This window comes from Hemiscyllium ocellatum, chromosome 2 (genome assembly GCF_020745735.1).
Source record: "Hemiscyllium ocellatum isolate sHemOce1 chromosome 2, sHemOce1.pat.X.cur, whole genome shotgun sequence".
NCBI classification, from domain to species: domain Eukaryota; kingdom Metazoa; phylum Chordata; class Chondrichthyes; order Orectolobiformes; family Hemiscylliidae; genus Hemiscyllium; species Hemiscyllium ocellatum.
The window spans coordinates 133649694-133671971 of NC_083402.1; the positions used below are offsets into that span (position 1 = coordinate 133649694).

The following is a 22278-nucleotide window of genomic DNA, read 5'->3' on the forward strand; positions in this document are numbered from 1 at the left end:
AACAAGCCTACAGCTTCTTCCTTTTGGTCTTTCTCCCTTTTGAAAAGGCCTGAAACCGATGGTCTTCTAATCCGCTGGAACCCTCCTGAATAGACAATAGGTACAGGACTAGGCCATTCTTCCCTTCGATTCTGCACCACCATTCATTATGATCATGGCTGATCATCCGCAATCAGTATCCTGTTCCTGCCTCATCTCCATAACTCTTGATTCCATTATCCTTGAGAGCTCTATCCAACTCTTTCTTAAACAAATCCAGAGACTGGGCGTCCACTGCCTTCTGGGGCAGAGCATTCTACACACCCATCACTCTCTGGGTGAAGAAGTTTCGCCTCATCTTTGTCCTAAATGGCCTACCCCGTATTTTTAAGCTGTGTCCTCTGGTTCGGGACTCACCCATCCTGCTTCCAAAGTGTCCAATCCTTTAATAATCTTAGACGTCTCAATCAGATCCCCTCTCAGTCTTCTAAACTCAAGGGTATACAAGCCCAGTCGCTCCAATCTTTCAACATAAGATAGTCCCGCCATTCCAGGAATTGACCTCGTGAACCAAAGCTGCACTCCCTCAATAGCCAGAATGTCTTTCCTTAAAGTTGGAGACCAGAACTGCACACAATATTCCAGATGCGGTCTCACCAGGGCCCTGTACAGCTGCAGACGAACATCTTTGCTTCTATACTCAAACCCTCTTGTTATGAAGGCCAGCATGCTATTAGCTTTCTTCACCTCCTGCTGTACCTGCATGCTTGCCTTCATTGACTGGTGTACAAAAACACCCAGACCTCTTTGTACTGCCCCTTTACCTAACTTGACTCCATTTAGGTAGTAATCTGCCTTCCTGTTCTTGCCACCAAAGTGGATAACCATACATTTATTCACATTAAACTGCATCTAATATGCATCTGTCCACTCACCTAACCTGTGCAGGTCACCCTGTAATCTCCTAACATCCTCCTCACATTTCACCCTGCCACCCAGCTTTGTATCATCAGCAAATTTGCTAATGTTACTATTAATACCATCTTCTATATCATTAATATATATCGTAAAAAGCTGCGGTCCCAGCACTGATCCCTGCGGTACCCCACCGGTCACCGCCTGCCATTCTGAAAGGGAGCCGTTTATCACTACTCTTTGTTTCCTGTAAGCCAACCAATTTTCAATCCAAGTCAGTACTTTGCCCCCAATACCTTGCACCCTAATTTTGCTCACTAACCTCCTATGTGGGACTTTATCAAAGGCTTTCTTAAAGTCCAGGTACACTACATCCACTGGATCTCCCTTCTCCATCTTCAAAGTTACATCCTCAAAAAATTCCAATAGATTAGTCGAGCATGATTTCCCCTTCATAAATCCATGCTGACTCTGACCTAACCTGTTACTGCTATCCTGAGAGTTCTAATATTTCGACTATTTTTATTTTCAACTCACTTGTGTGACGTGGACATGGCTGGCTGGCCAGCATTTATTCACATCCCTAATTATCTCTGTAATCACTCCCTTTAAAACATTGAGTATAGACCATCAGGTCCGGACAACCTTTCTGCTTTCAGTTTGTCAAATACCTCGTCCCTTGTGAGACATTGTTAGAAGACATACCCTCCTATTAACACCTTTCTTATTTGTTATCTCTGCACTATTTAGTGTCCTCCGCAGTGAAGAACAATATACAAGTACTGACTTAAATTATCCCTGTTCCCTGTTTGTTATGATCAATTCCCCAATGATATCCTTTCAAAGTTCCACACTTGCTTTTGTCATTCCCTTTCTACATCCCCATAGAAACTTGATGGTTTGTTTGTATTTCCATCAAAATTGTTTTTATAAGCCACTTTTACTATTTTTTTTTTAAAGTCAACAGCTTATGGTTCCTAAAGAGAAAATTCCCTATCCTCTGGCCTACCACTATTTTTCCACCACGTTGTATGCTTTTGTTTTTGATTGGAAGCACTCCTTGACCACTTCCATTAACCACAGATGATTCATGCTTCTTTCTGACAAGAACAATGTTTTACTAAAAGTTTTGAAACATCTGCTTCAATGTGTGCTCCTGTTCATATACAGGCCTCCTCTTTAGTCTACTTTCCCAGCCCACTATAGACAATTCTTTGTACCCTAGCAATTGCCTTTATTAAAGTTGTTGATGCTAACTTGAGACCCAAGTTTCTCTACCTAAAGGTAAACTTCAAATTCATTCTTCAAGTGGCCATCAATTCTCTCAGAGGATCTCTACCTATAAAATCTCATCCTAATCCCGATCTCATTGCATGTTACTAGATTTAAAATAGCCTGTTGCTGGGTAAGTTGTGCGATGTTATGATCTAACAAACACTCCCTGATGTACTTTACAAATCTACCTTCCACATAACCGATGCTCACCTGAGTTGTCTAGTCAAAATACACAGACTTGAATCACCCAAAACATTTGCTGTGGCCCTATTACGTGCCTTATTACTTCCTGATTTATACTTGGTCCAACAGTGAGATAACATTTTGGGGACCTATAGCTGACTCCCATCTTGACTTCTTTCCCTTGCTATGAGTTATTTCCAGGTCACAACCTATTGTACTTATATCATTGCTCATCACTGCACAATATCTTCCTTTATTACCAATGCTACTCCATCACCTTTTTCTTTTTTTGCTTATTTTACCCAAAATATTGGATTCCTTGAATATTGAATCCCTAGTCCTGGTCACCCTTCAACCTTGCGTCTGCAGTAACAACCAAATTAAATGTTGTTATTTCTGTTTGTAAAACAAAGAACTGCAGATGCTGGAGATCTGAAACGAACAAAAGCAGAAGTTGCTGGAGAAACTCAGCAGGACTGGCAGCATTTGTGCAGAGAAAATAGAGTTAACATTTCAAGGTCAGTGACCATTCTTTCGAACAGTTCTGAAAATAGATCACTGAGGAGTCAAACATGTTAAGTCTTGTTTTCTTCCACAAATACTGCTCGAACTGTTGAGTTTCTCCTATTTCTGTCCATCTTTATTTCTATTTGTACAGTCCATTCATCCATCTTTTTACAAATGCTGTGTGTGTGTGCAGTTAAAGATCCTGAAGCTATGACTTTTTATCATTGTCACTTATTCTGGTTCAAATTATTGGTGCACTTTACTATCCCTTTGTGAGACTCCTTGGTTATCATTTGCCCTGCATCTCTGCAGTTTTTTTTTAAAAACTTGCTTTCAATTGAACCCTCATTCCCAATAATTAGTTTAAAGATCTAGCCCTGGTGATACAATTTGTCTGGATACACATCCCAGCACGTTTGTAATTAAGCCATCCTAAATTTCTCATATTGGTCTGCTCTCTTATTCTGCTTCAGCAATGCTGATTTGCTGTATACTCCCATTCTGCTTCACAGTGACATTGACTGGCTGCACATACATCCCAGTATCAGTGACAACAAAGGCAAGATACTCAAAATAGGAAAATGACAAATGTAATTTAATTGAGTTATTTTTCCAAATGTATGGAGTATAGCTGGAAAGAAAAATTGGAAATATAATCTAGAAATAGGTCTGTGAAAAGCACATTAAGATCGACTGCATGACTGCAACCAGTTAATAAAGCAGAGTCAATCATAACACTTAAAAGGTAATATATTGACAAAAAAAAAACACGAGGAAGAGTTAGAACAAATTTTTTTTTTGAAGTGCTCTGGTATGGAATAATTCATGACACCAGGTCAAATGGCTTCCTTTGTCCTCTAATTTTAATCCAGATTACTTTTGGTTAAATTAGACTTGTATGAATTTAATCTTGAAGAAATTTGAGTTGCTGATCTAGAACAAATCCAATGTATTTATGGACAAATGAAGAACAGAAAACCCTTGAGCCCAGTGATCACCTATTATTTCAATTATGTGCTGTTCATGTTTGTGCAATGGCAAGGACACAAACCTACAAATACTTCACTGCTTTCTTTAACATTCCAAACACAGGTAGGTTTCAAACTTTCTTGCACTGCTCTTTCAAATGGCCTCTTCTCACGGTTATCTGTTCAAATAATAAAAACAAACTGAAATTACCAGAAAGTAGTTTAACTTACTTTAATCATCATCATAACACACTTTTAATAAGTTTGATACAGAATTCAAACAGTTAACTTATATTGATTAAATGCCAGGATAAATCCACCACTAAAATTGTGGCATTATTCTCTAAATTAAGAGAATTATGATCCCTGTGGCCATTTTATGGTGCTGGTTTTTTCTCCTTTGAATACTTGTCAAAAAGCAAATACTAAAAGAATACTCATTCAGGAGATTCAATCAAGTTAGCCAATATCTGATCTGTATATTCTAATGAAAAATAGAGTTTTGTCAATTACAGAGTCAGGAGGAGGAATGGATTATTGCTATTTGAAGGATAAAGATCAACATAAAATGTCTTAAATCAACACCGGTTTCTATATTCTAAATTATGCACAATTTAATGACTTCGAAAATTCAAAACAAATTCCAAAAGAATTGAGTTGTCAGCAAAAATTTGGCTATAACAGTGCAAGGTCTGCACACACCCGAGATAAGAGGGGAAAAAAGTACAAATCAGGCATGCAAACAAACTGAGGAAATTAAAATGAAAAAGTGTTCAATATGGTAATCATGGCTGAATATTAATATTAGACCTCTTGCACTATACAGAAAAAATATAAGCATTGCACTCTCCGTTCAACATAACATATATCCTCCAACTCTATAAAACACATAAAACCTACCCAGTCTTGTTTCAATTCAATTTTGTCAAGATGGTTTTTTTGAAAATGAATTTCCTCCCCTCAAAATCAAAGGTTGTACATTGAAGACCTTCACTCAGAACAAGGCCTTACCACTTGGTAAGTTAGCTTAGATCCCAACCTGCATCCACTTGCTCATGCACACAAAACTTATATTCAATAAAAATGTCTCTGTGCTGACTTGAGGGAAGGTAAGATTTGAGATCTAAAGATTATTTGTAGGGATTAAAATTACAGGACATGACATTAAAACCCCAAGTGGAAACAAATCCTAAAGTCAGATCAGGACTAATATTCTAAATGGATAAAACCTGTTTTTCTGCAACTGTTCCTTGCTTATGCCTTTGCTTTAGCAAATAGTTTGAGGCTGATCCAGATGTTAAATTGCCATGTTTAAAAAGAAACAAATGAATTCCTTGGCTTTTGTAGATTACTGAAACAAATTGTGTTCATTTTTATATGAAGAGGTCTGATTTTATTCAATCACATGCTTCTTCAGATTGAGCTAGCTCCTCTGAAAAAATATGTAAGGTCTAATAGCTAAACTGACAACTTTTATGTAGCACATCACTGGTAAGACGTTTTAATACTCGGGTATGAATATCTGTCATCAACTGGCATTATTGCTCAAGAAAAACAACATAATTAATTTAAAATAACAATAAAATCATCTGTAAATAAAGAGGTTTGAACTTTAAAAGTGTACACAGTTATAACAAAGGTAGCAGACGATTGTGGGGGTTTTAGTAATCAGTAAAGAATTGTTAAAGAGGAAAAGAACAGAATATCAAAATAAATGAGAAAGAAATTAAAAACAAAATTTAGAGACCGTTAACAAAGTAAAAGACAAAAATAGAAATTGCTAGAAAAGCTCAGCAGGTCTGGCAGCAACTGTTGAGAGAAATCAGTGTTAACATTTCAGGTCGAGTCACCCTTCCTCAGAACTGATGAGTAAAAATAGGAGAAATAAAACATGCCAAGACAAAAATATATCATGAGGAATAAGGAAAACTGCAAAATTGTTAACTAAGTATCTTGTATTTGTCTCCACCATATAAGGCAAAATGTACATATGTAAAGTAATTAATATTTGTAAACAGGAAATACAAGCGACATTGATAGAACTAAAATCTGAGACAAGGTAAAAACAATGACTGCAGATGCTGGAAACCAGATTTTGGATTAGTGGTGCTGAAAGAGCACAGCAGTTCAGGCAGCAAGCGAGGAGAAGCAAAATCGACGTTTCGGGCAAAAGCCCTTCATCAGGAATAATCTGATGAAGGGCTTTTGCTGATTCCTAATAAAGGGCTTTTGCCCGAAACGTTGATTTTGCTGCTCCTCGGATGCTGCCTGAACCGCGGTGCTCTTCCAGCACCATTAATCCAAAATAAAATCCGAGACAGGTGGTTCAAGGTCGAGGCAGCCGAGGTTACAAACAGGTTCTGTCTTGGAGTCCATCTGCAAGTTGACTTGTATGCAAGCAAGAACATAATGTCAGACAGCATAAAATAGTGATTAGTAGGCACATGAAATGTTTGTATATCTGGTCTTTAAAATTTTCATAAATAGGGCCTCCTGTACATCATGAATGAAGAAAAGCCATAAACACTGGAGGCTCAAAGAAACCTGGTGCCCAGGTGCATTGAATACCAAAATTTCATGGACATGTGCAGTAAATAATCAATATGTCAATTGGATTGTACTATTTATATTTAGAGGATTAGAATATAAAGGGTAGAAGCAACAATATTGCAACAGAAAGACATGACTTCAACACGTGAGAGAGTATTTTATGTACCACAATACGAGGACAGATGGTCAGCAAAACTTTTATTAACTGGCACCTATGGGATCAGAAGTATGCCAGCTGATCAAATTTTCCAGGTCATCAAAAGGTACGCATAACCGCAGTAAACCTTGACCAATTGAAGCTTCGACACATTACATAGATTTTTTTTTAACATCGCTCAAAAAAGTCAATGTAAAAACATACTAAGTAACAGAAACATAACACAAGGGCTGCACACATACCGTTAGACAGGTAGACAATCCTTTACCAGAAATCCGAAGAGCTCCAAAATTTTTTCCTCAAGTTCTTTTCTCATTAACAAGTTTGCTTGACATGCAGTTAATGCAACTCCACACCCACTCAACTCACGTAACTCAGTTGTGACGTAGCGGCGTGGCCCAGCACTGGCAGGTGCCAATTCTGTCTCAGTGCTCATAGTAATCACAGGTGGGTCTGCTGTTCAGGAATTTTCTTTTAAATTTTACTATAAAAATGTCATTTAATCCTTTATCTGAAAAATTCCGAAATCCAAAAGAAGCTGGTCTCGAGGGTTTCGATAAAGGATTGTCTACCTGTACTTTATTTACAACATAAAGACTCAGACATCACAGTAGACCATGGTATTTGATCATGATTTATTAAGAGTGCCAGATAAAACCAAGTTTGCTGTATTTGCTATGAAGTAAATAAATTTACTTGAATGATACCTGGAGTGCAAATTTACAATATCAGGGAGATATTTTACACACTAAATAGTTGGCATTTAGATAATTGAGCAGGGATTTGATTTAAGTTTTTAACACATTAAGAGGAATGTCAGTGTAGAGAAATACTGGCTAGTGAGTTTAAGACTAAGGAACATAGCCTTTCAGTAATGCAGTTTGGAAACACTTTGACAAGAGGGCAGTTCAAACTTTCAACTATTTCCGATTTAGCCTCAATTACCATTTGCACTGTTAATTTTAATGTAGAGATTGAGTGAATTGTGTTACATAGAGGTACTTTAGGACGTGCAAGTATGTCAGAGATCAGTTAAGACCTAGAGAGGGGATGAACCAACAGCCTTCTAATTAAGAGACAAGAATGCTTACAATTAAGCCAAAATAATTATACTAACACCAGTGACTCAATGCATATCTGCTTTACAAAAGAATACAGGCTTTAAACCGATGATAAACTGACCATTTTCCTCAGTGGTGCTCTCTTTTGTATAACTGTCATCATCACTGGCATCACCAAAGTCTAAAAGAAAGAAAAGGATGAATGAAGAGCTTACAGAGAAATGTCCCTGCAATCTTTCTCCCTTTGAAACCAATTCACTTCTGATATCAATTGGATGCTACTCAACAGGGTTAACCAAATCCTCTATTGAGAGTTTCATTCAGAACTAGAGGCCACAAGTAAGTAACTGAAGAGATTTATTCCTACCTTTCTGCTATTCAAACAACCTAAGTTGTTTGGATCATGGTGGTAGTACTCTGATTACACCCAGTGAATGCATTTTATTTTGATACGCAAATTGGATCTTTTGGCTTCAAGTACACTTGCAGTCCGCCATGGACACAAGTTTAGAGAAGGAATCCAAAATATTTCTCAAGCAACTACTACAGACCTCCTTGTGCAGATCACACTTTTGAAAGTTACTTAAGATTTTGAAGACTATAACCATTACTTCCATCACTGGGAAAAATCAGTTTGATTCAACTTGTGAGCTGGAAACAGACACTGACCAACAGAACCACACCTAGCTGACATAAGCAATAGAGGACAACATAAAGATGCAACAAAATATTAGCCAAGAAACCTGGTAGTGACAAAAGGAAAAAGGAAATTTTGGCACTAAGTTAAAAGCGCCAAATAAAAGCAAGTTCTACAGACAGTGTTTAGATTTAGATATGAGTCAAGATAGTAGTAGAGATCATTACAACAACCCCTACTTCTCCAAATAATGAGGAAAAATAATCTGGACACAATTCTTGTTGGAGAAATAACTCGAGTGAAAATCAGATGAGGTCAAATTCAGGTTGAACTATATCATACTTTTCCCTCTTTATTCAACAACCAATAAATATTGAAATAATCTACCAATACATAAATAATCAGCTTTTCGACAAGTCCGCAGCAGGCAAGAGGAGCTAATGCTCATTTAAACATAAATGTAACATAATGACTTAAATTACTTTGAAAGAATGTTCACATTCTTTGTGCTACTTCTAACATTTAAACCAACATATATTTTTCACAGAATATTTTTACTCCTACCCATTATTTCTCCATGTTCAAAATCTTCTTCACCTGGATCAAATGACTCCTCTTCATAATTCGCACATGACCCTGGCCCACTCTTATTAAAAACAGGCCTAAAAATAAAAAGAATCCTTCAACTTGTTATTCTCAAATACTTAACTGAAAATAAGCAAATTGTCTTTCTGGTAGAACATTAAATAATGCATATATAGTTTTAACTTCACCTGTTTACCAGTGTTAAAACTCAAATCAGCCTACATGTAAGAATTCTTTTCTGAAACACCATCTAACAATGCACAGTCATCACCAATTTCCCATAAACATAAGTAATATACAAAAACAACATAAATGTAATTAGCACAAGATCTCCAAAATTTTTGCAGTACTATTTGTATTTTTATTAAAACAGTACAGCTTTAGATTAGATTAGATTAGATTAGATTACTTACAGTGTGGAAACAGACCCCTCGGCCCAACAAGTCCACACCAACCCGCTGAAGCGCAACCCACCCATACCCCTATATTTACCCCTTACCTAACACTACGGGCAATTTAGCTTGGCCAATTCACCTGACCCGCACATCTTTGGACTGTGGGAGGAAACCGGAGCACCCAGAGGAAACCCACGCAGTCACGGAGAGAACATGCAAACTCCACACAGTCAGTCGCCTGAGTCGGGAATTGAACCTGGGTCTCAGGCGCTGTGAGGCAGCAGTGCTAACCACTGTGCCACCGTGCCGTCCACAGCTATCTCATGTTTAAAACTGCTAATATAATCCTGAAAAAAGTGTGCAAAACAAGACAGGCGAAAAAAAGTCATTTCTTCCATCAGAAAGCATGTAAGAGCATTCATGACAGAACATAGAACAGTACAGCACAGTACAGGCCCTTCGGACCTGATGGTGTGCCGACTTTTTATCCTACTCTAAGATCACCCTTCGTTGTACTATCTTCCATGTGTCGACCCAAGAGATGCTTAAATGTCCCTAATGTATCTGACTTTACTACCATTGCTGGCGGTGCATTCCACATACTGATCACGGTCTGTGGAAAGAACCTACTTCTGACATCTCCACTTAACATTCTTCCTATTACCTTATAATTATGCCGCCTCCTGATAGACTTCTTCACCATGGGAAGTCGCCTCTCAACAGCTTGTACACATTTATCAAGTCACCTCCCATCCTTCTTCACTGCAATTAGAAAAGCCCTATCTTCCTCAACCTTTCTTCCTAAGAGACACCCTCCAGTGCAGGCAGCATCCTTGCAAATCTCCTCTGCACTCTCTGATGCTTCCACATCTTTCATACAATGAGGCAACCAGAACTGAACACAATATTCCATGTGTGGTCCAACCAAATGCCACTGCTAATGGCAGCCAACACACCAGATGCCTTAACAACCATATCAACTTGAGTGGCAACTTTGAGGAATCTATGGACATAGATCCCAAGATCCCTCTGTTCCTCCATATTACCAAGAATCCTGCCTTTAACCCTGTGTTCTGCATTCAAATTCGACTTGGCAAAGTGAATCACTTCACACATTTCCATGGTGAACTCCATCTGCTACTTATCAGTCCAGTTCTGCATCCTGTCAATGTCTCGTTGCAACCTACAACAGCCCTCCACACTATCCACAACTCCACCAACCTTCGTGTCATTGGCAAAGTTACTAACCCACCCTTCCACTTTCTCGTCCAAGCCATTTATAAAACTCACAAAGAGGAGAGATTTCAGAACCAATCCCTGCAGAACACCACTGATCACTGAGCTCCAGGCTGAATATTTTCCATCTACCACCATCTTGTCTCCTATAAACCAGCCAATTCTCTATCTAGATAGCCAAATTTCCCTGTATCCAATACCTCCTTACTTTCTGAATGAGCCTACAATGGGGAACCTTTTTAAAGACCTTGCCATAATCCAAGTACAGAGGAATATCGCTTATACGAACGAGATGGGCAGGCACTATTTCGCTCGGATAATTGATTATTCGATTAATTGATTCAAATTGCCTTTCCTCTAGCGGCTCAGAGTTTTCTATAAAGTCTACTCCCTGCTCAGACTAGGCAGCAGCACACTGCACGCGATGCCCCGCCCCATGCCCACCCCTCCCAACCCCGTCACCCGTCCGTACCCACCCAAACCCCATCCAACCCCGACCCAACACCCTCATCTGCCCAACCCCACCCAACCAAAACCACCACCCCCTGGCAATCCCGTCCAACACAGCCCCCCTGAGCTCCCATTAGTCCAAGACTGTTCTTGGCAGCATTGAGTACACTTTTTATCACTGTAAACAAAAGACGCGATCAGTGTTGGAAACACGTCTTTGATGTAATGTTTCTGTCAGGACCTCGAGATCTCCTTCAGTTAATCTAATATTCAGATAATCAAGTTTCCACTGCACACTACATCCACTGCTCCACCTTCACCAACATGTTTTGTCACATCCTCAAAGAATTCAATAAGGCTTGTGAGGCATGACCTACCTACACAAAGCCATGCTAACTATCTCTAATCAAACCATGGTTTTCCAAGTCATCATAAATCCTGTCTCTCAATTCCTTTCAATACTTTGCCCACCACTGGCATAAGACTGACTAGTCTGTAATTCTCAGGATTATCCCTATTCCCTTTCTTGAACAAGGGAATAACATTGCCACCCTCCAATCATCTGGCACTACTCCAGTGGACAGTGAGAATGCAAAGATCATCGCCAAAGGCGCAGCAATCTCTTCCCTCGTCTCGTGGAGTAACCTTGGGTATCTGTATTATTTTACATTTAAAATTTATTAGGTGCTTTGAATATAAATGGATCAATACTAGCAAGTTGGTGGGGAGAAACTGCATTATAAATTGCCATAATTTTCCTAACAAACTGGCGACATATATTGAAGCACTGAAGATTAATATTCACCAACTCTCAAAATAGTTTTTTTTAAATTCTGAGCAAAATGATAGATAATACCTTCAGGCGGAATAATTGAAAGCTACAATTAAAGCACATTCATTATAACATTCAAGTACTGAACATGTTTGCCTACTTACAAATTATTGTGAGGAAATCTTTGCCTTACAGTTCTTTTGTTTTGCACAGAAGTACAAGGTTCTGGTCTGTCATCTTCCTCACTCATATCTGTTGGTTGTTCGGAATGCTGCGGGGAAGCAGTTTTATCTTGGCACTTAGTTGTGCTATACTTTCTGGAATTCATTACAGCCTGGTGTGGAGTACCAGCAGATACCTGGGGCCTGGTTGCAAATTCATCAACAGGCTTGGTGACAGACCTTCTTGCGCTTGTTAGAACCTGACTTTGGTTACCTGGAGACTTGCAATTGTCAAGGTGTCTTTGTGGAATCTTTTTGTCAGTATAAGCTTCAGTAAAGGGTGCTACAGATTCTTGAGAGGATTTCTGTGATGATGGCTTTGATGATACCGGAGTACTGTTCTTAGTTTTCCTTGAAGTTGTACAAACATAGTCTGGTTTTCGAAGTGGACTACAGTTCTCCTCCCCCTCTTCGATTTCCTTTTCGTTCTGCACATCAAAATCATGAATTTTTGATTTCCATGTAGATTTTCGTTTGTTCAGCAGATGCATGTCGAAGGGTTTTCCCTTTTTATCTTCTTCAACCTCAGAAAACAATCGTTTTTTTGGTACAGATTGCACAGAAGAATACTTATGTTTTCTACTTTGCTTCTTAATTGGGACTTTATCAGAACCATTGTCCTGCTGACTGGCTATGCGTTGGTAACCTGAGAGTTTTGACTGGTGATATGACGGCCCACTTGAATTATTAGATATTTCCTGCTGCCCTGTGCATTTTGACCAGTGATTTGGTGACCTAACTGAACTGTTGCCACATTTATTAGCTGCTCGTGTTTGAGCTGTGTGCTTTGAACGGCGATGTGGTGAACTGGCTGGAGAAACATCACATTCAGAAACATCTTCATTGACATTTTGCACCTCTGAATTGTGTATGATATTCTTCTTTGTTTGTGCACGTGAACTTTTTAATTTCAAACCCATCTTCTTTTTCTTCTTCTTCATTTGTGATGTTAAAGGTTTTACCATCTGATCTTGTAAACTGCCATCTAAATCTGTCAAATAGTCTGCCTTCAATATGTTTTGTGGATGGTTTTCAGCATGCTGTACTATCCACCACTTTGGTGGTGGTCTGACAATCCTCTGGCTCCTGGTACATACATCCACAGGATTATCTTGTAGAAGATCCTCTTCAAACCCATGGCAAGAAAAACGTTTCTTATAGTAGTCAGGTTTCTTTGGCAGAGTTTCCTTTGCTGATATTTCTTTCTTTCTCACTGAAACAGAAAGACAACATTCAAAGAGAAGTTGAAAATATGTTTTCTTTTAAAACAGTGCCTTTTGTTTTTTGAGATGCAGTCACTATTGTAATATAGTAACACAGTAAATATTGTAACACATTCTTCCATCCATTGACTCCATCTGTACTTCCCATTGTCTTGGGAAACTAACAAAATCAAAGACCCTTCCTCCCCTGGTTATATTTTCTTTCATCCTCTTCCATCAGGCAGAAGATAGGAAAGTTTGAAAGCCCATACTAATAGATTCAAGAACAGCTCATTCCCCATTGTTATCAGACTTTAGAACTGACCGCTCATTTTTAAAGTTGATCTTTCTCTGCATCTCTTCTGCAGCTGTAACACTAGATTTCTGCATTTGTTTTTTTTACAAGCTTTTCATTGTACAGTAGAACTCCCGTGTTTGGTTCCCGCTGTTTACTACGGCCTGAAAATTTTACATGGAACATTCCAGAAATAAGGGCTGGGGGCTGCCAGGGAGGTAAATATCCCATTTAAATGATAGTGTTCGCTACTATCTGTGGTTTCGGGCATCCACGGTTGGTCTTCGAATGTATCACCCATGAATACGGGAGGGGGGGGGGAATGACATCTGTATCTCGCTACACTTGACAGTAATAAATCAAATCAAATCAAATCAGTATACAATTTATTCACTTCAGTTCCCACAGACAGCAATAACATAATGACCAGATAATTTATTTGAGTGACAGCTGCAGAAAAATATTGCCCCAAAACACTAGGTTCCTTTTCTTGCCAAATAGTGTCATGGATCTTCTACATTCACCTGAACAAGTAGATAGAATCTCATCTGAAAGACAGCACCTTAGGCAATTGCTGCAGTCCTGCAGCATTACACAACGACGCCACACCAAGATTATTCACCAGAGTCTCTGGAATAAGGAAATCAGCCTGATCCACCATTCACAGACCACAGCTGATCTATATGTTAATCCAACCAACCAACTTTGGCATTATATACTTTTATATCCTTATGAAGCAAAAGTCAATCGCAGATTCAAAGTCAGTGTTGAGTTTGAATTGTATTTTTAGTTTAGAATTTCTAGCAGCCTTTATATGAATAAGTGACTTTCAATTTCTCTCATGAATGGCCTGCCTCAGATTTTAAAGATTATGTCTCATCCTATACTCAGCCTCCAATAGAACAGGTTTCTCTCCATCCAAACAAATTCCAACAAACCATCGAATCACCACTGACAATTACTAAATACTACCAGTAAATAATTTTGTATCTCGTATAATTCCTCTTCAAATTAATAGAATGTCCTGGTAATATCTTAGTAACTTTGTGCTGCATTTCTTCCAACACCAGCACTGCAATTTTAAAATGCCATATTCAGAACAGTACACAGCTCAGCTGGCCTAGCTAGGCCTTATATCGTTGTATAACTTCCTCCCTTTACCTTCAAGCTTGAATTCAAGGCCACCTGACCTGAATCAGAAGTTCTGCAGTACAAAGAGAAAATTATCAATTAAAACGGAAATGGTGTCAAACAGGCCACATCTGCAAAAGCCTAAAACTAAAAATGCACTAAAATCACTGGCAATTCCAAGCAAATTGACTTAATTTACAGTGAAAAACATTGATAAGGACAGCAAACAAGATCAGTGCCTTTTAGCTGCCGATGTTTTGCAAAATTACCAAACATGCTCGCCTGTTCAAATGGTTTCTCTGGGCATTAAACCCATCAGGTATTAAACCATAAGACATAGGAGTAGAATCAGGCCTTTCAGTCCAACGGGTCTGCTCCACCATTCAATCATGGCTGATATGTTTCTCAACTCCATTCTATTTCCTTGTCTCATTACCCTTGATACCCATACTGAGAACTTATCTATTTCTGTCGCAAATACACTCAATGACTACGCCTCCACAGAATCCTGCGACAATGAATTCCAGATTCACCACCCTTTGGCTGAAAGATACCTCATCTCAGTTCAAAGAATCGCCCCTTTACTATGAAGCTGTACCTTCAGATCCTAGTCTCTCCTACTAGTGGAAACATCTTATTCATGCCCACTTTATCTAGGTCACTCAGCATTCTATAATTTTCAATCAGATCTGCCCTCATCATCTTAAACTCCATCAAATTCAGATTCAGTATCCTCAACCATTCCTCATATAACATCCCCTATTGTACCCCCTCCAACACCAGCACATCCTTGCTTAGATATGGGGACCAAAACTGCTCACAATATTCCAAAGGTGGTCTAACCAGTCTTGTACAGCTTCAGCAGTACTTTTCTGCTCTTCTATTCTCGTCCTCTCAAAATGAATCTGAACACTGCATTTGCCTTGTTATCCTTAAAAGAATCCTGAATTAGGACTCCCAAGTACCTTTGTGTTTCAGATTTAGAATCATAGAATTCCTACAGTGTGGAAGTAGGCCCCATTGAGACCATACCAACCCTCCAAAGAGCATACCACCCAGACCCAATCCCCTACCCATTTCCCATGATTAATCCAATTAGTCTGCACATCTCTGGGCACTATGGGCAATTTAACATTACCAACCCACCGAGCTTGCACATCTTCAGACTGTGGAAAGAAACCAAAGCTGTGAGATTGCAATGCTAACCAATGAGCCATTGTGCCCCCCACCCTCAACCAAGCTTTTTTTTGGGAGACTTTCTCTGTTTAGGAGATTGTTAAGAAGAATAGCGGCATAGACTAAGTGGTAGAATGTCACTCTTTCACACATCATATTCCACCAGCCACTTCTCTGCCCACTCTCCAAGCCTGCCCAAATCCTTCAGCAGCTTCTCCATTACCTGTCCTTCCATTATCTTTGTGTCATCTGCAAACTTAATAACAATGTCCTCAGTTCCTTCAGCTAGTGGTGTTAACAGTGCAATACAAGATGGGTAATCTTAATATATATATATATATTTCTGAATCCTTTTTTTAAACCAGTAAGAGAGTGGACTGCCTGGAGCAGTAATTAAACTTGTCTGCATTTATGAGTGGACAGATGAAACACTGAAGAGCATGAGCATGTTTTCAGTTAAAAGATTCAGAAACCGATTTATCTTTGCTTAGGGAAAACATAATAGCCTGGAAACCATTTTGTTTCAGTTTTTAAAAACTCCTAGTTGAAGTTATACATATGAAACAGTTGCTGTTAGGAAAAAGTGTTAGTTCAGGGATGTTAGAAAACAGTTTACCTCAGTGTAAGTGTTTTAGTTTGTAAGTTTCAATCCAGGTGTGCTTAGCCAAAATCCTGGAGGGGTATTTTAAGCTGAGAAAGTCTAAACAGAATTGTGAAACTAATCAAGGGAGAGATGATCAAATTCTTAAGACTCGGAATAGAAACAAACAGTTAAATTAAACTTATACATGAGAGAGAGAAGCAATCTTTCCCTGTTGTTTTGAGCACTATAACATGATGCTGCTGGGATAGAAACTATTGCATTTTACAGGATGTTGAGAAATCTTTCACATTCTGTTATTATAAATAGCTTTTTTGCTGTTTGCAGAGTAAACTCTGCTTTATCATTAAAACCAGATAGGCAGCATTGTGTGCTTGTGTTTCAGTGCAAAACCAGTTCATTAAGTTAAAGACAAGACCATCAAGCACGCTTCAGTCTGGGATGTGGCTTGTTCAATAATAAAATCAGCTGGGATTTTAACAATTGCCGTCAATCATCCCGAGTTTGAATCCACTGAATTTAAGAGGGGTCTATCTATCTTTTTAAAGAAATGAGGTTTTTTTTGTGAAGTTCACTGCATGGAATTTGAAGATGGCGTTGAATTTTGTTCAGTGGTTTTTGGAAATGGAGGATATAACAGCAGACTATTTGAAATTGTTGTCTTAAATTTAAGGTATGTTGTGCATCTTTGAAATCCTCTCCCCAAGTAGACGCTTGGTCATTCAGCATGTTTAGTATACAGATTGACAGATTTCACAATAGTAATCTTAAAAGGATATGGCAACAGTGAAAGGGAAAAAAAGTGTATGATCAGCTATGGCGGGCCAAGCTCAACAAGATCTTGCAACAATGAAATCTGAAATTGGAAATGTCACAGGGGTATTAGCTGAAATACAGTTAAAATTTAGTGCAGCACGGTGGCTCCGTGGTTAGCACTGCTGTCTCACCGCACCAGGGACCTGGGTTCAGTTCCAGACTCGGTAACTGTCTGTATGGATCTTGCACATTCTCCTCGTGACTGCATGGGTTTCCTCCCGCAGTTCAAAGATGTGCAGGTTAGGTGAATTGGCCATGCTAAATTGCACACAATGTCACATCAATGTGTAGGTTAGGTGCATTAGTTAGGGGTAAATGTAGAGTAAGAGGAAGGGGTCTGGGTGGGTTACTCTGCAGAGGGTCAGAGCGGACTTATTGGGCCAAATGGCTTGTTTGCACAATGTAGGGATTTGATGATTTCTATATAAAGAAATTTTAGTCAGAAGAACAGCAGATGTTGGAAACTCGTAAGGTAAAAGAGGGGAGGCAGAAAAATAGTCTGTTACTATCAATAATTCCCAATTTGATCTGTTCTTGAAGGCTGTATTTACATGGCTGGCTCAGCTTGGCTTCGGGTCAATGGCAATCCTAGGAAGTTCATGGTAGGAACTACTTAGCAGCACAAGAGTAGGAGCAGGCCATTCAGCCTGCTGAGCGTAGCCCACCATAGCTAATCATACACTTCCATGTCTTTTTCTCCACATTATTGCCATATCTTTTCAAGATCCATATTATGAAATCTGTCAAGCTGTATGTTAAACATGCTGATCGACTGAGCTTCTACTTGGGGAGAGGATTCCAAGATGCACAACACTCTGAATAAACAATCCTGTGCCTTATTGCATCTGGTGGCTTAGACTACCTGCATTTACCCTTTATATCCCTGTAAATGTTTTGCAGAATTCAATCAGATCACTGCTCATTCTTTGAATCTTGCGAGAATACAGCCCCTATTTCCCCAATCGCTCTTCTTTACTCTATATCATCATCTCAGTAATTAGGCTGGTGAATCTTCACTGGACTCTCTCTGTGGCAAGGTTAAGGGCACCAAACAAATGAACACAGTACTCCTAATGTGGTCCAATCCAAGATTCTATATAATTGAAGCATGACTTTGCTACTCCTGTACCTCAATTCTCTTGCAGTAATGGCTGTCATTCCACAAACATTTCTCACTGCTTGCTGCGTCTATATATTATCTTCAGTGAATTATTGTTGAGGACACACAGATGCCCCACATTTTCCACTTCATACTGGATCTGTCCATTCAGGAAATCGCTAAATCATCTTGAAGTTACTTTACATTTTAAACACAGCTCATATCCCCATCTACCTTTGTGTCGTCCAAGCTTACATATGATCCCCAAATCCAAATCATTTATATATCTTGTGGGCATGTGGAGGGCGGGTATTTTCTGTAACTCACTAGTCACAGGTTTACCAATGCAAGAAAGGGCTTTTTATTCCACGAACGGTCTGTGGTTAATCTTAAATCTATTCTAGTACATTACCTCCTAACCCCTGTGCTTTAATTTTACTGAATAGGGCCCAAGCTCCTGAGAGGGACAAAAGTTTTCTAGAAAACAAGGCATACTCTGTTGACAGACCAATTCTGTCAGTAACAGCCATGAAAAAAAACTCCAACATGGTTTCGAACATGATTTTCCTGCTCCTCAGATGCTGCCTGACCTGCTGTGCTTTTCCAGTACCACACTCTTGACTCTAATCTCCAGCATCTGCAGTACTCACTTTCGCCTTTCTAACATGATTGTCCATTCACAAATCCAAGCTATAGAGTCATAGAGCTGTACAGCATGGAAGAAGACCCTCCAATCTAATTCATCCATGCCAGATATGCTAAATTAATCCAGTCACATTTGCCAACATTTGGCCCAAATCCATCTAAACCCTTCCTATTCAGATACCCATCCATATACCTTGTAAACGTTGTACTTATATCAGCCTCCACCACTGCCCCGGTAGCTCAATTCTATACGTGCACCATGCTCTTAATGAAAAAGCTGCTCCTTAGGTCCCTTTTAGTCCAAAGATGTGCGGGTCAGGTGAATTGGCCAAGCTAAATTGCCCGTAGTGTTAGGTAAGGGGTAAATGTGGGGGTGTGGGTGGGTTGCGCTTCGGCGGGTCGGTGTGGACTTGTTGGGCCGAAGGGCCTGTTTCCACACTGTAAGTCTAATCTAAAAAAAAATCTAATCTAAATCTTGCCCCTCTCACTTTATTTCTATGGCCTCTAGTTTTGGACTTCCCCCACCTTGGCTATTCACCCTAACCTAATGATTTTATAAACCTTAATCAGATCACCCCTCCGCTTCCAACACACCAAGGAAAATATCCCCAGCTTATTCAGCCTCTCCCTATAGCTCAAATTCTCCAACCCTGGCAACATCCTTGTTCATCTTTTCTGAACACTCTCAAGTTTCACAACATCCTTCCAATAGGAAGGAGACCACTGAAAGCAGTATTCCAAAAGTGGCCAAACCAATGTTCTGTACAGCCACAACATGACTACTCAATGCACAGACCAATAAAGGCAAGCATACCAAATGCTTTCTACAGTATCCTATTTACCTGGGACTCAACTTTCAAGGGACTATGAATCTGCACTCAAAGGTCTCTTTATGCAGCCTAACTTGTGTCTCTGGTGCAAATGTTTGAACCTGACCGGTGTGACTCAGAGGCAGGGATACTATCACCATGCCACAAAATATATAGTATTTTGATCAATCCAATTGAATTTTTAACAACTTTTAAGGGAAGAGGGTGTCGCTGGCTAGGCAGCATTTATTGCCCGTCCCTAATTGCCCAGATGCAAATGTGTTGCTGGTCAAAGCACCGCAGGTTAGGCAGCATCTCAGGAATAGAGAATTCGACGTTTCGAGCATAAGCCCTTCATCAGGAATAAGAGAGAGAGAGCCAAGCCGGCTGAGATAAAAGGTAGGGAGGAGGGACTAGGGGGAGGGGCGATGGAGGTGGGATAGGTGGAAGGAGGTCAAGGTGAGGGTGATAGGCCGGAGTGGGGTGGGGGCGGAGAGGTCAGGAAGAGGATTGCAGGTTAGGAGGGCGGTGCTGAGTTGAGGGAACCGACTGAGACAAGGTGGGGGGAGGGGAAATGAGGAAGCTGGAGAAATCTGAATTCATACCTTGTGGTTGGAGGGTTCCCAGGCGGAAGATGAGGCGCTCCTCCTCCAGCCGTCGTGTAGTTGTGTTCTGCCGGTGGAGGAGTCCAAGGACCTGCATGTCCTCGGTGGAGTGGGAGGGGGAGTTAAAGTGTTGAGCCACGGGGTGATTGGGTTGGTTGGTTCGGGCGGCCCAGAGGTGTTCTCTGAAGCGTTCCGCAAGTAAGCGGCCTGTCTCACCAATATAGAGGAGGCCACATCGGGTGCAGCGGATGCAATAGATGATGTGTGTGGAGGTACAGGTGAACTTGTGGCGGATATGGAAGGATCCCTTGGGGCCTTGGAGGGAAGTGAGTGTGGAGGTGTGGGCGCAAGTTTTACATTTCCTGCGGTTGCAGGGGAAGGTGCCGGGGGTGGAGGTTGGGTTGGTGGGGGGTGTGGATCTGACAAGGGAGTCACGAAGGGAGTGGTCCTTGCGGAACGCTGATAGGGGAGGGGAGGGAAATATATCCTTGGTGGTGGGGTCCGTTTGGAGGTGGCGGAAATGGCGGCGGATAATACGTTGTATGCGCAGGTTGGTGGGGTGGTAGGTGAGAACCAGTGGGGTTCTGTCTTGGTGGCGGTTGGAGGAGCGGGGCTCAAGGGCGGAGGAGCGGGAAGTGGAGGAGATGCGGTGGAGGGCATCGTCGATCACGTCTGGGGGGAATCTGTGGTCCTTGAAGAAGGAGGCCATCTGGGTTGTGCGGTGTTGGAATTGGTCCTCCTGGGAGCAGATGCGGCGGAGACGAAGGAATTGGGAATATGGGATGGCGTTTTTACAGGGGGCAGGGTGGGAGGAGGTGTAGTCCAGGTAGCTGTGGGAGTCAGTCGGTTTATAATAGATGTCTGTGTTGAGTCGGTCGCCCGAGATAGAAATGGAAAGGTCTAGGAAGGGGAGGGAGGAGTCTGAGACAGTCCAGGTGAATTTCAGGTCGGGATGGAAGGTGTTAGTAAAGTTGATGAACTGTTCAACCTCCTCGTGGGAGCACGAGGCAGCGCCGATACAGTCATCGATGTAGCGGAGGAAAAGGTGGGGGGTGGTGCCAGTGTAGTTGCGGAAGATGGACTGTTCCACATATCCTACAAAGAGGCAGGCATAGCTGGGGCCCATGCGGGTGCCCATGGCAACTCCTTTAGTTTGGAGGAAGTGGGAGGATTGAAAAGAGAAGTTATTCAGGGTGAGGACCAGTTCAGTCAGTCGAAGGAGGGTGTCAGTGGAAGGGTACTGGTTAGTGCGGCGGGAAAGGAAGAAGCGGAGGGCTTTGAGTCCTTCGTGATGGGGGATGGAGGTGTACAGGGACTGGATGTCCATAGTGAAAATAAGGCGTTGGGGACCGGGGAAGCGAAAATCCTGGAGGAGGTGGAGGGCGTGGGTGGTGTCCCGAACGTAGGTGGGGAGTTCTTGGACTAAAGGGGACAGGACCGTGTCGAGGTATTGGGAGATGAGTTCGGTGGGGCAGGAGCAGGCTGAGACAATGGGTCGGCCGGGGCAGGCAGGTTTGTGGATTTTGGGCAGGAGGTAGAAACGGGCGGTGCGGGGTTGTGGGACTATGAGGTTGGAGGCGGTGGATGGGAGATCCCCTGAGGTGATGAGGTCCTGGATGGTCTGTGAGATGATGGTTTGGTGGTGGGAGGTGGGGTCGTGGTCAAGGGGGCGATAAGAGGAGGCGTCCGTAAGCTGGCGTTTGGCTTCAGCGGTGTACAGGTCAGTGCGCCAAACTACCACCGCGCCTCCCTTGTCTGCGGGTTTGATGGTGAGGTTGGGATTGGAGCGGAGGGAGTGGAGGGCTGCACGTTCTGAGGGTGAGAGGTTGGAGTGGGTGAGAGGGGTGGACAGGTTGAGTCGGTTGATGTCACGGCGGCAGTTGGCTATAAAGAGGTCGAGGGCGGGTAGGAGGCCTGCACGGGGTGTCCAGGTGGATGGGGTGTGTTGGAGGCGGGAGAAGGGGTCGTCAGAGGGTGGGCGGGAGTCTTGGTTGTGAAAGTAGACACG

At 41.3% G+C, this 22278-nt stretch overlaps 1 protein-coding gene across 6 annotated transcripts in view; it reads right to left on the bottom strand.

The window, feature by feature from the left end:
* Window positions 1-22278, bottom strand: part of LOC132825082 (uncharacterized) — a 102057-nt gene that overhangs the window by 12735 nt on the left and 67044 nt on the right. For 4 of the 6 annotated variants that reach the window (XM_060840088.1, XM_060840081.1, XM_060840104.1 and 1 more), the window contains 4 exons: window positions 11835-13104; window positions 8797-8894; window positions 7717-7776; window positions 3911-4006 (listed from right to left, as the gene is read on the bottom strand). In XM_060840088.1, coding sequence (XP_060696071.1) covers window positions 3911-4006; window positions 7717-7776; window positions 8797-8894; window positions 11835-13104 — 1524 coding nt within the window. The remainder of the gene's footprint in view (window positions 1-3910; window positions 4007-7716; window positions 7777-8796; window positions 8895-11834; window positions 13105-22278) is intronic. The other 2 variants (XM_060840082.1, XM_060840096.1) reach the window with 2 other exon arrangements.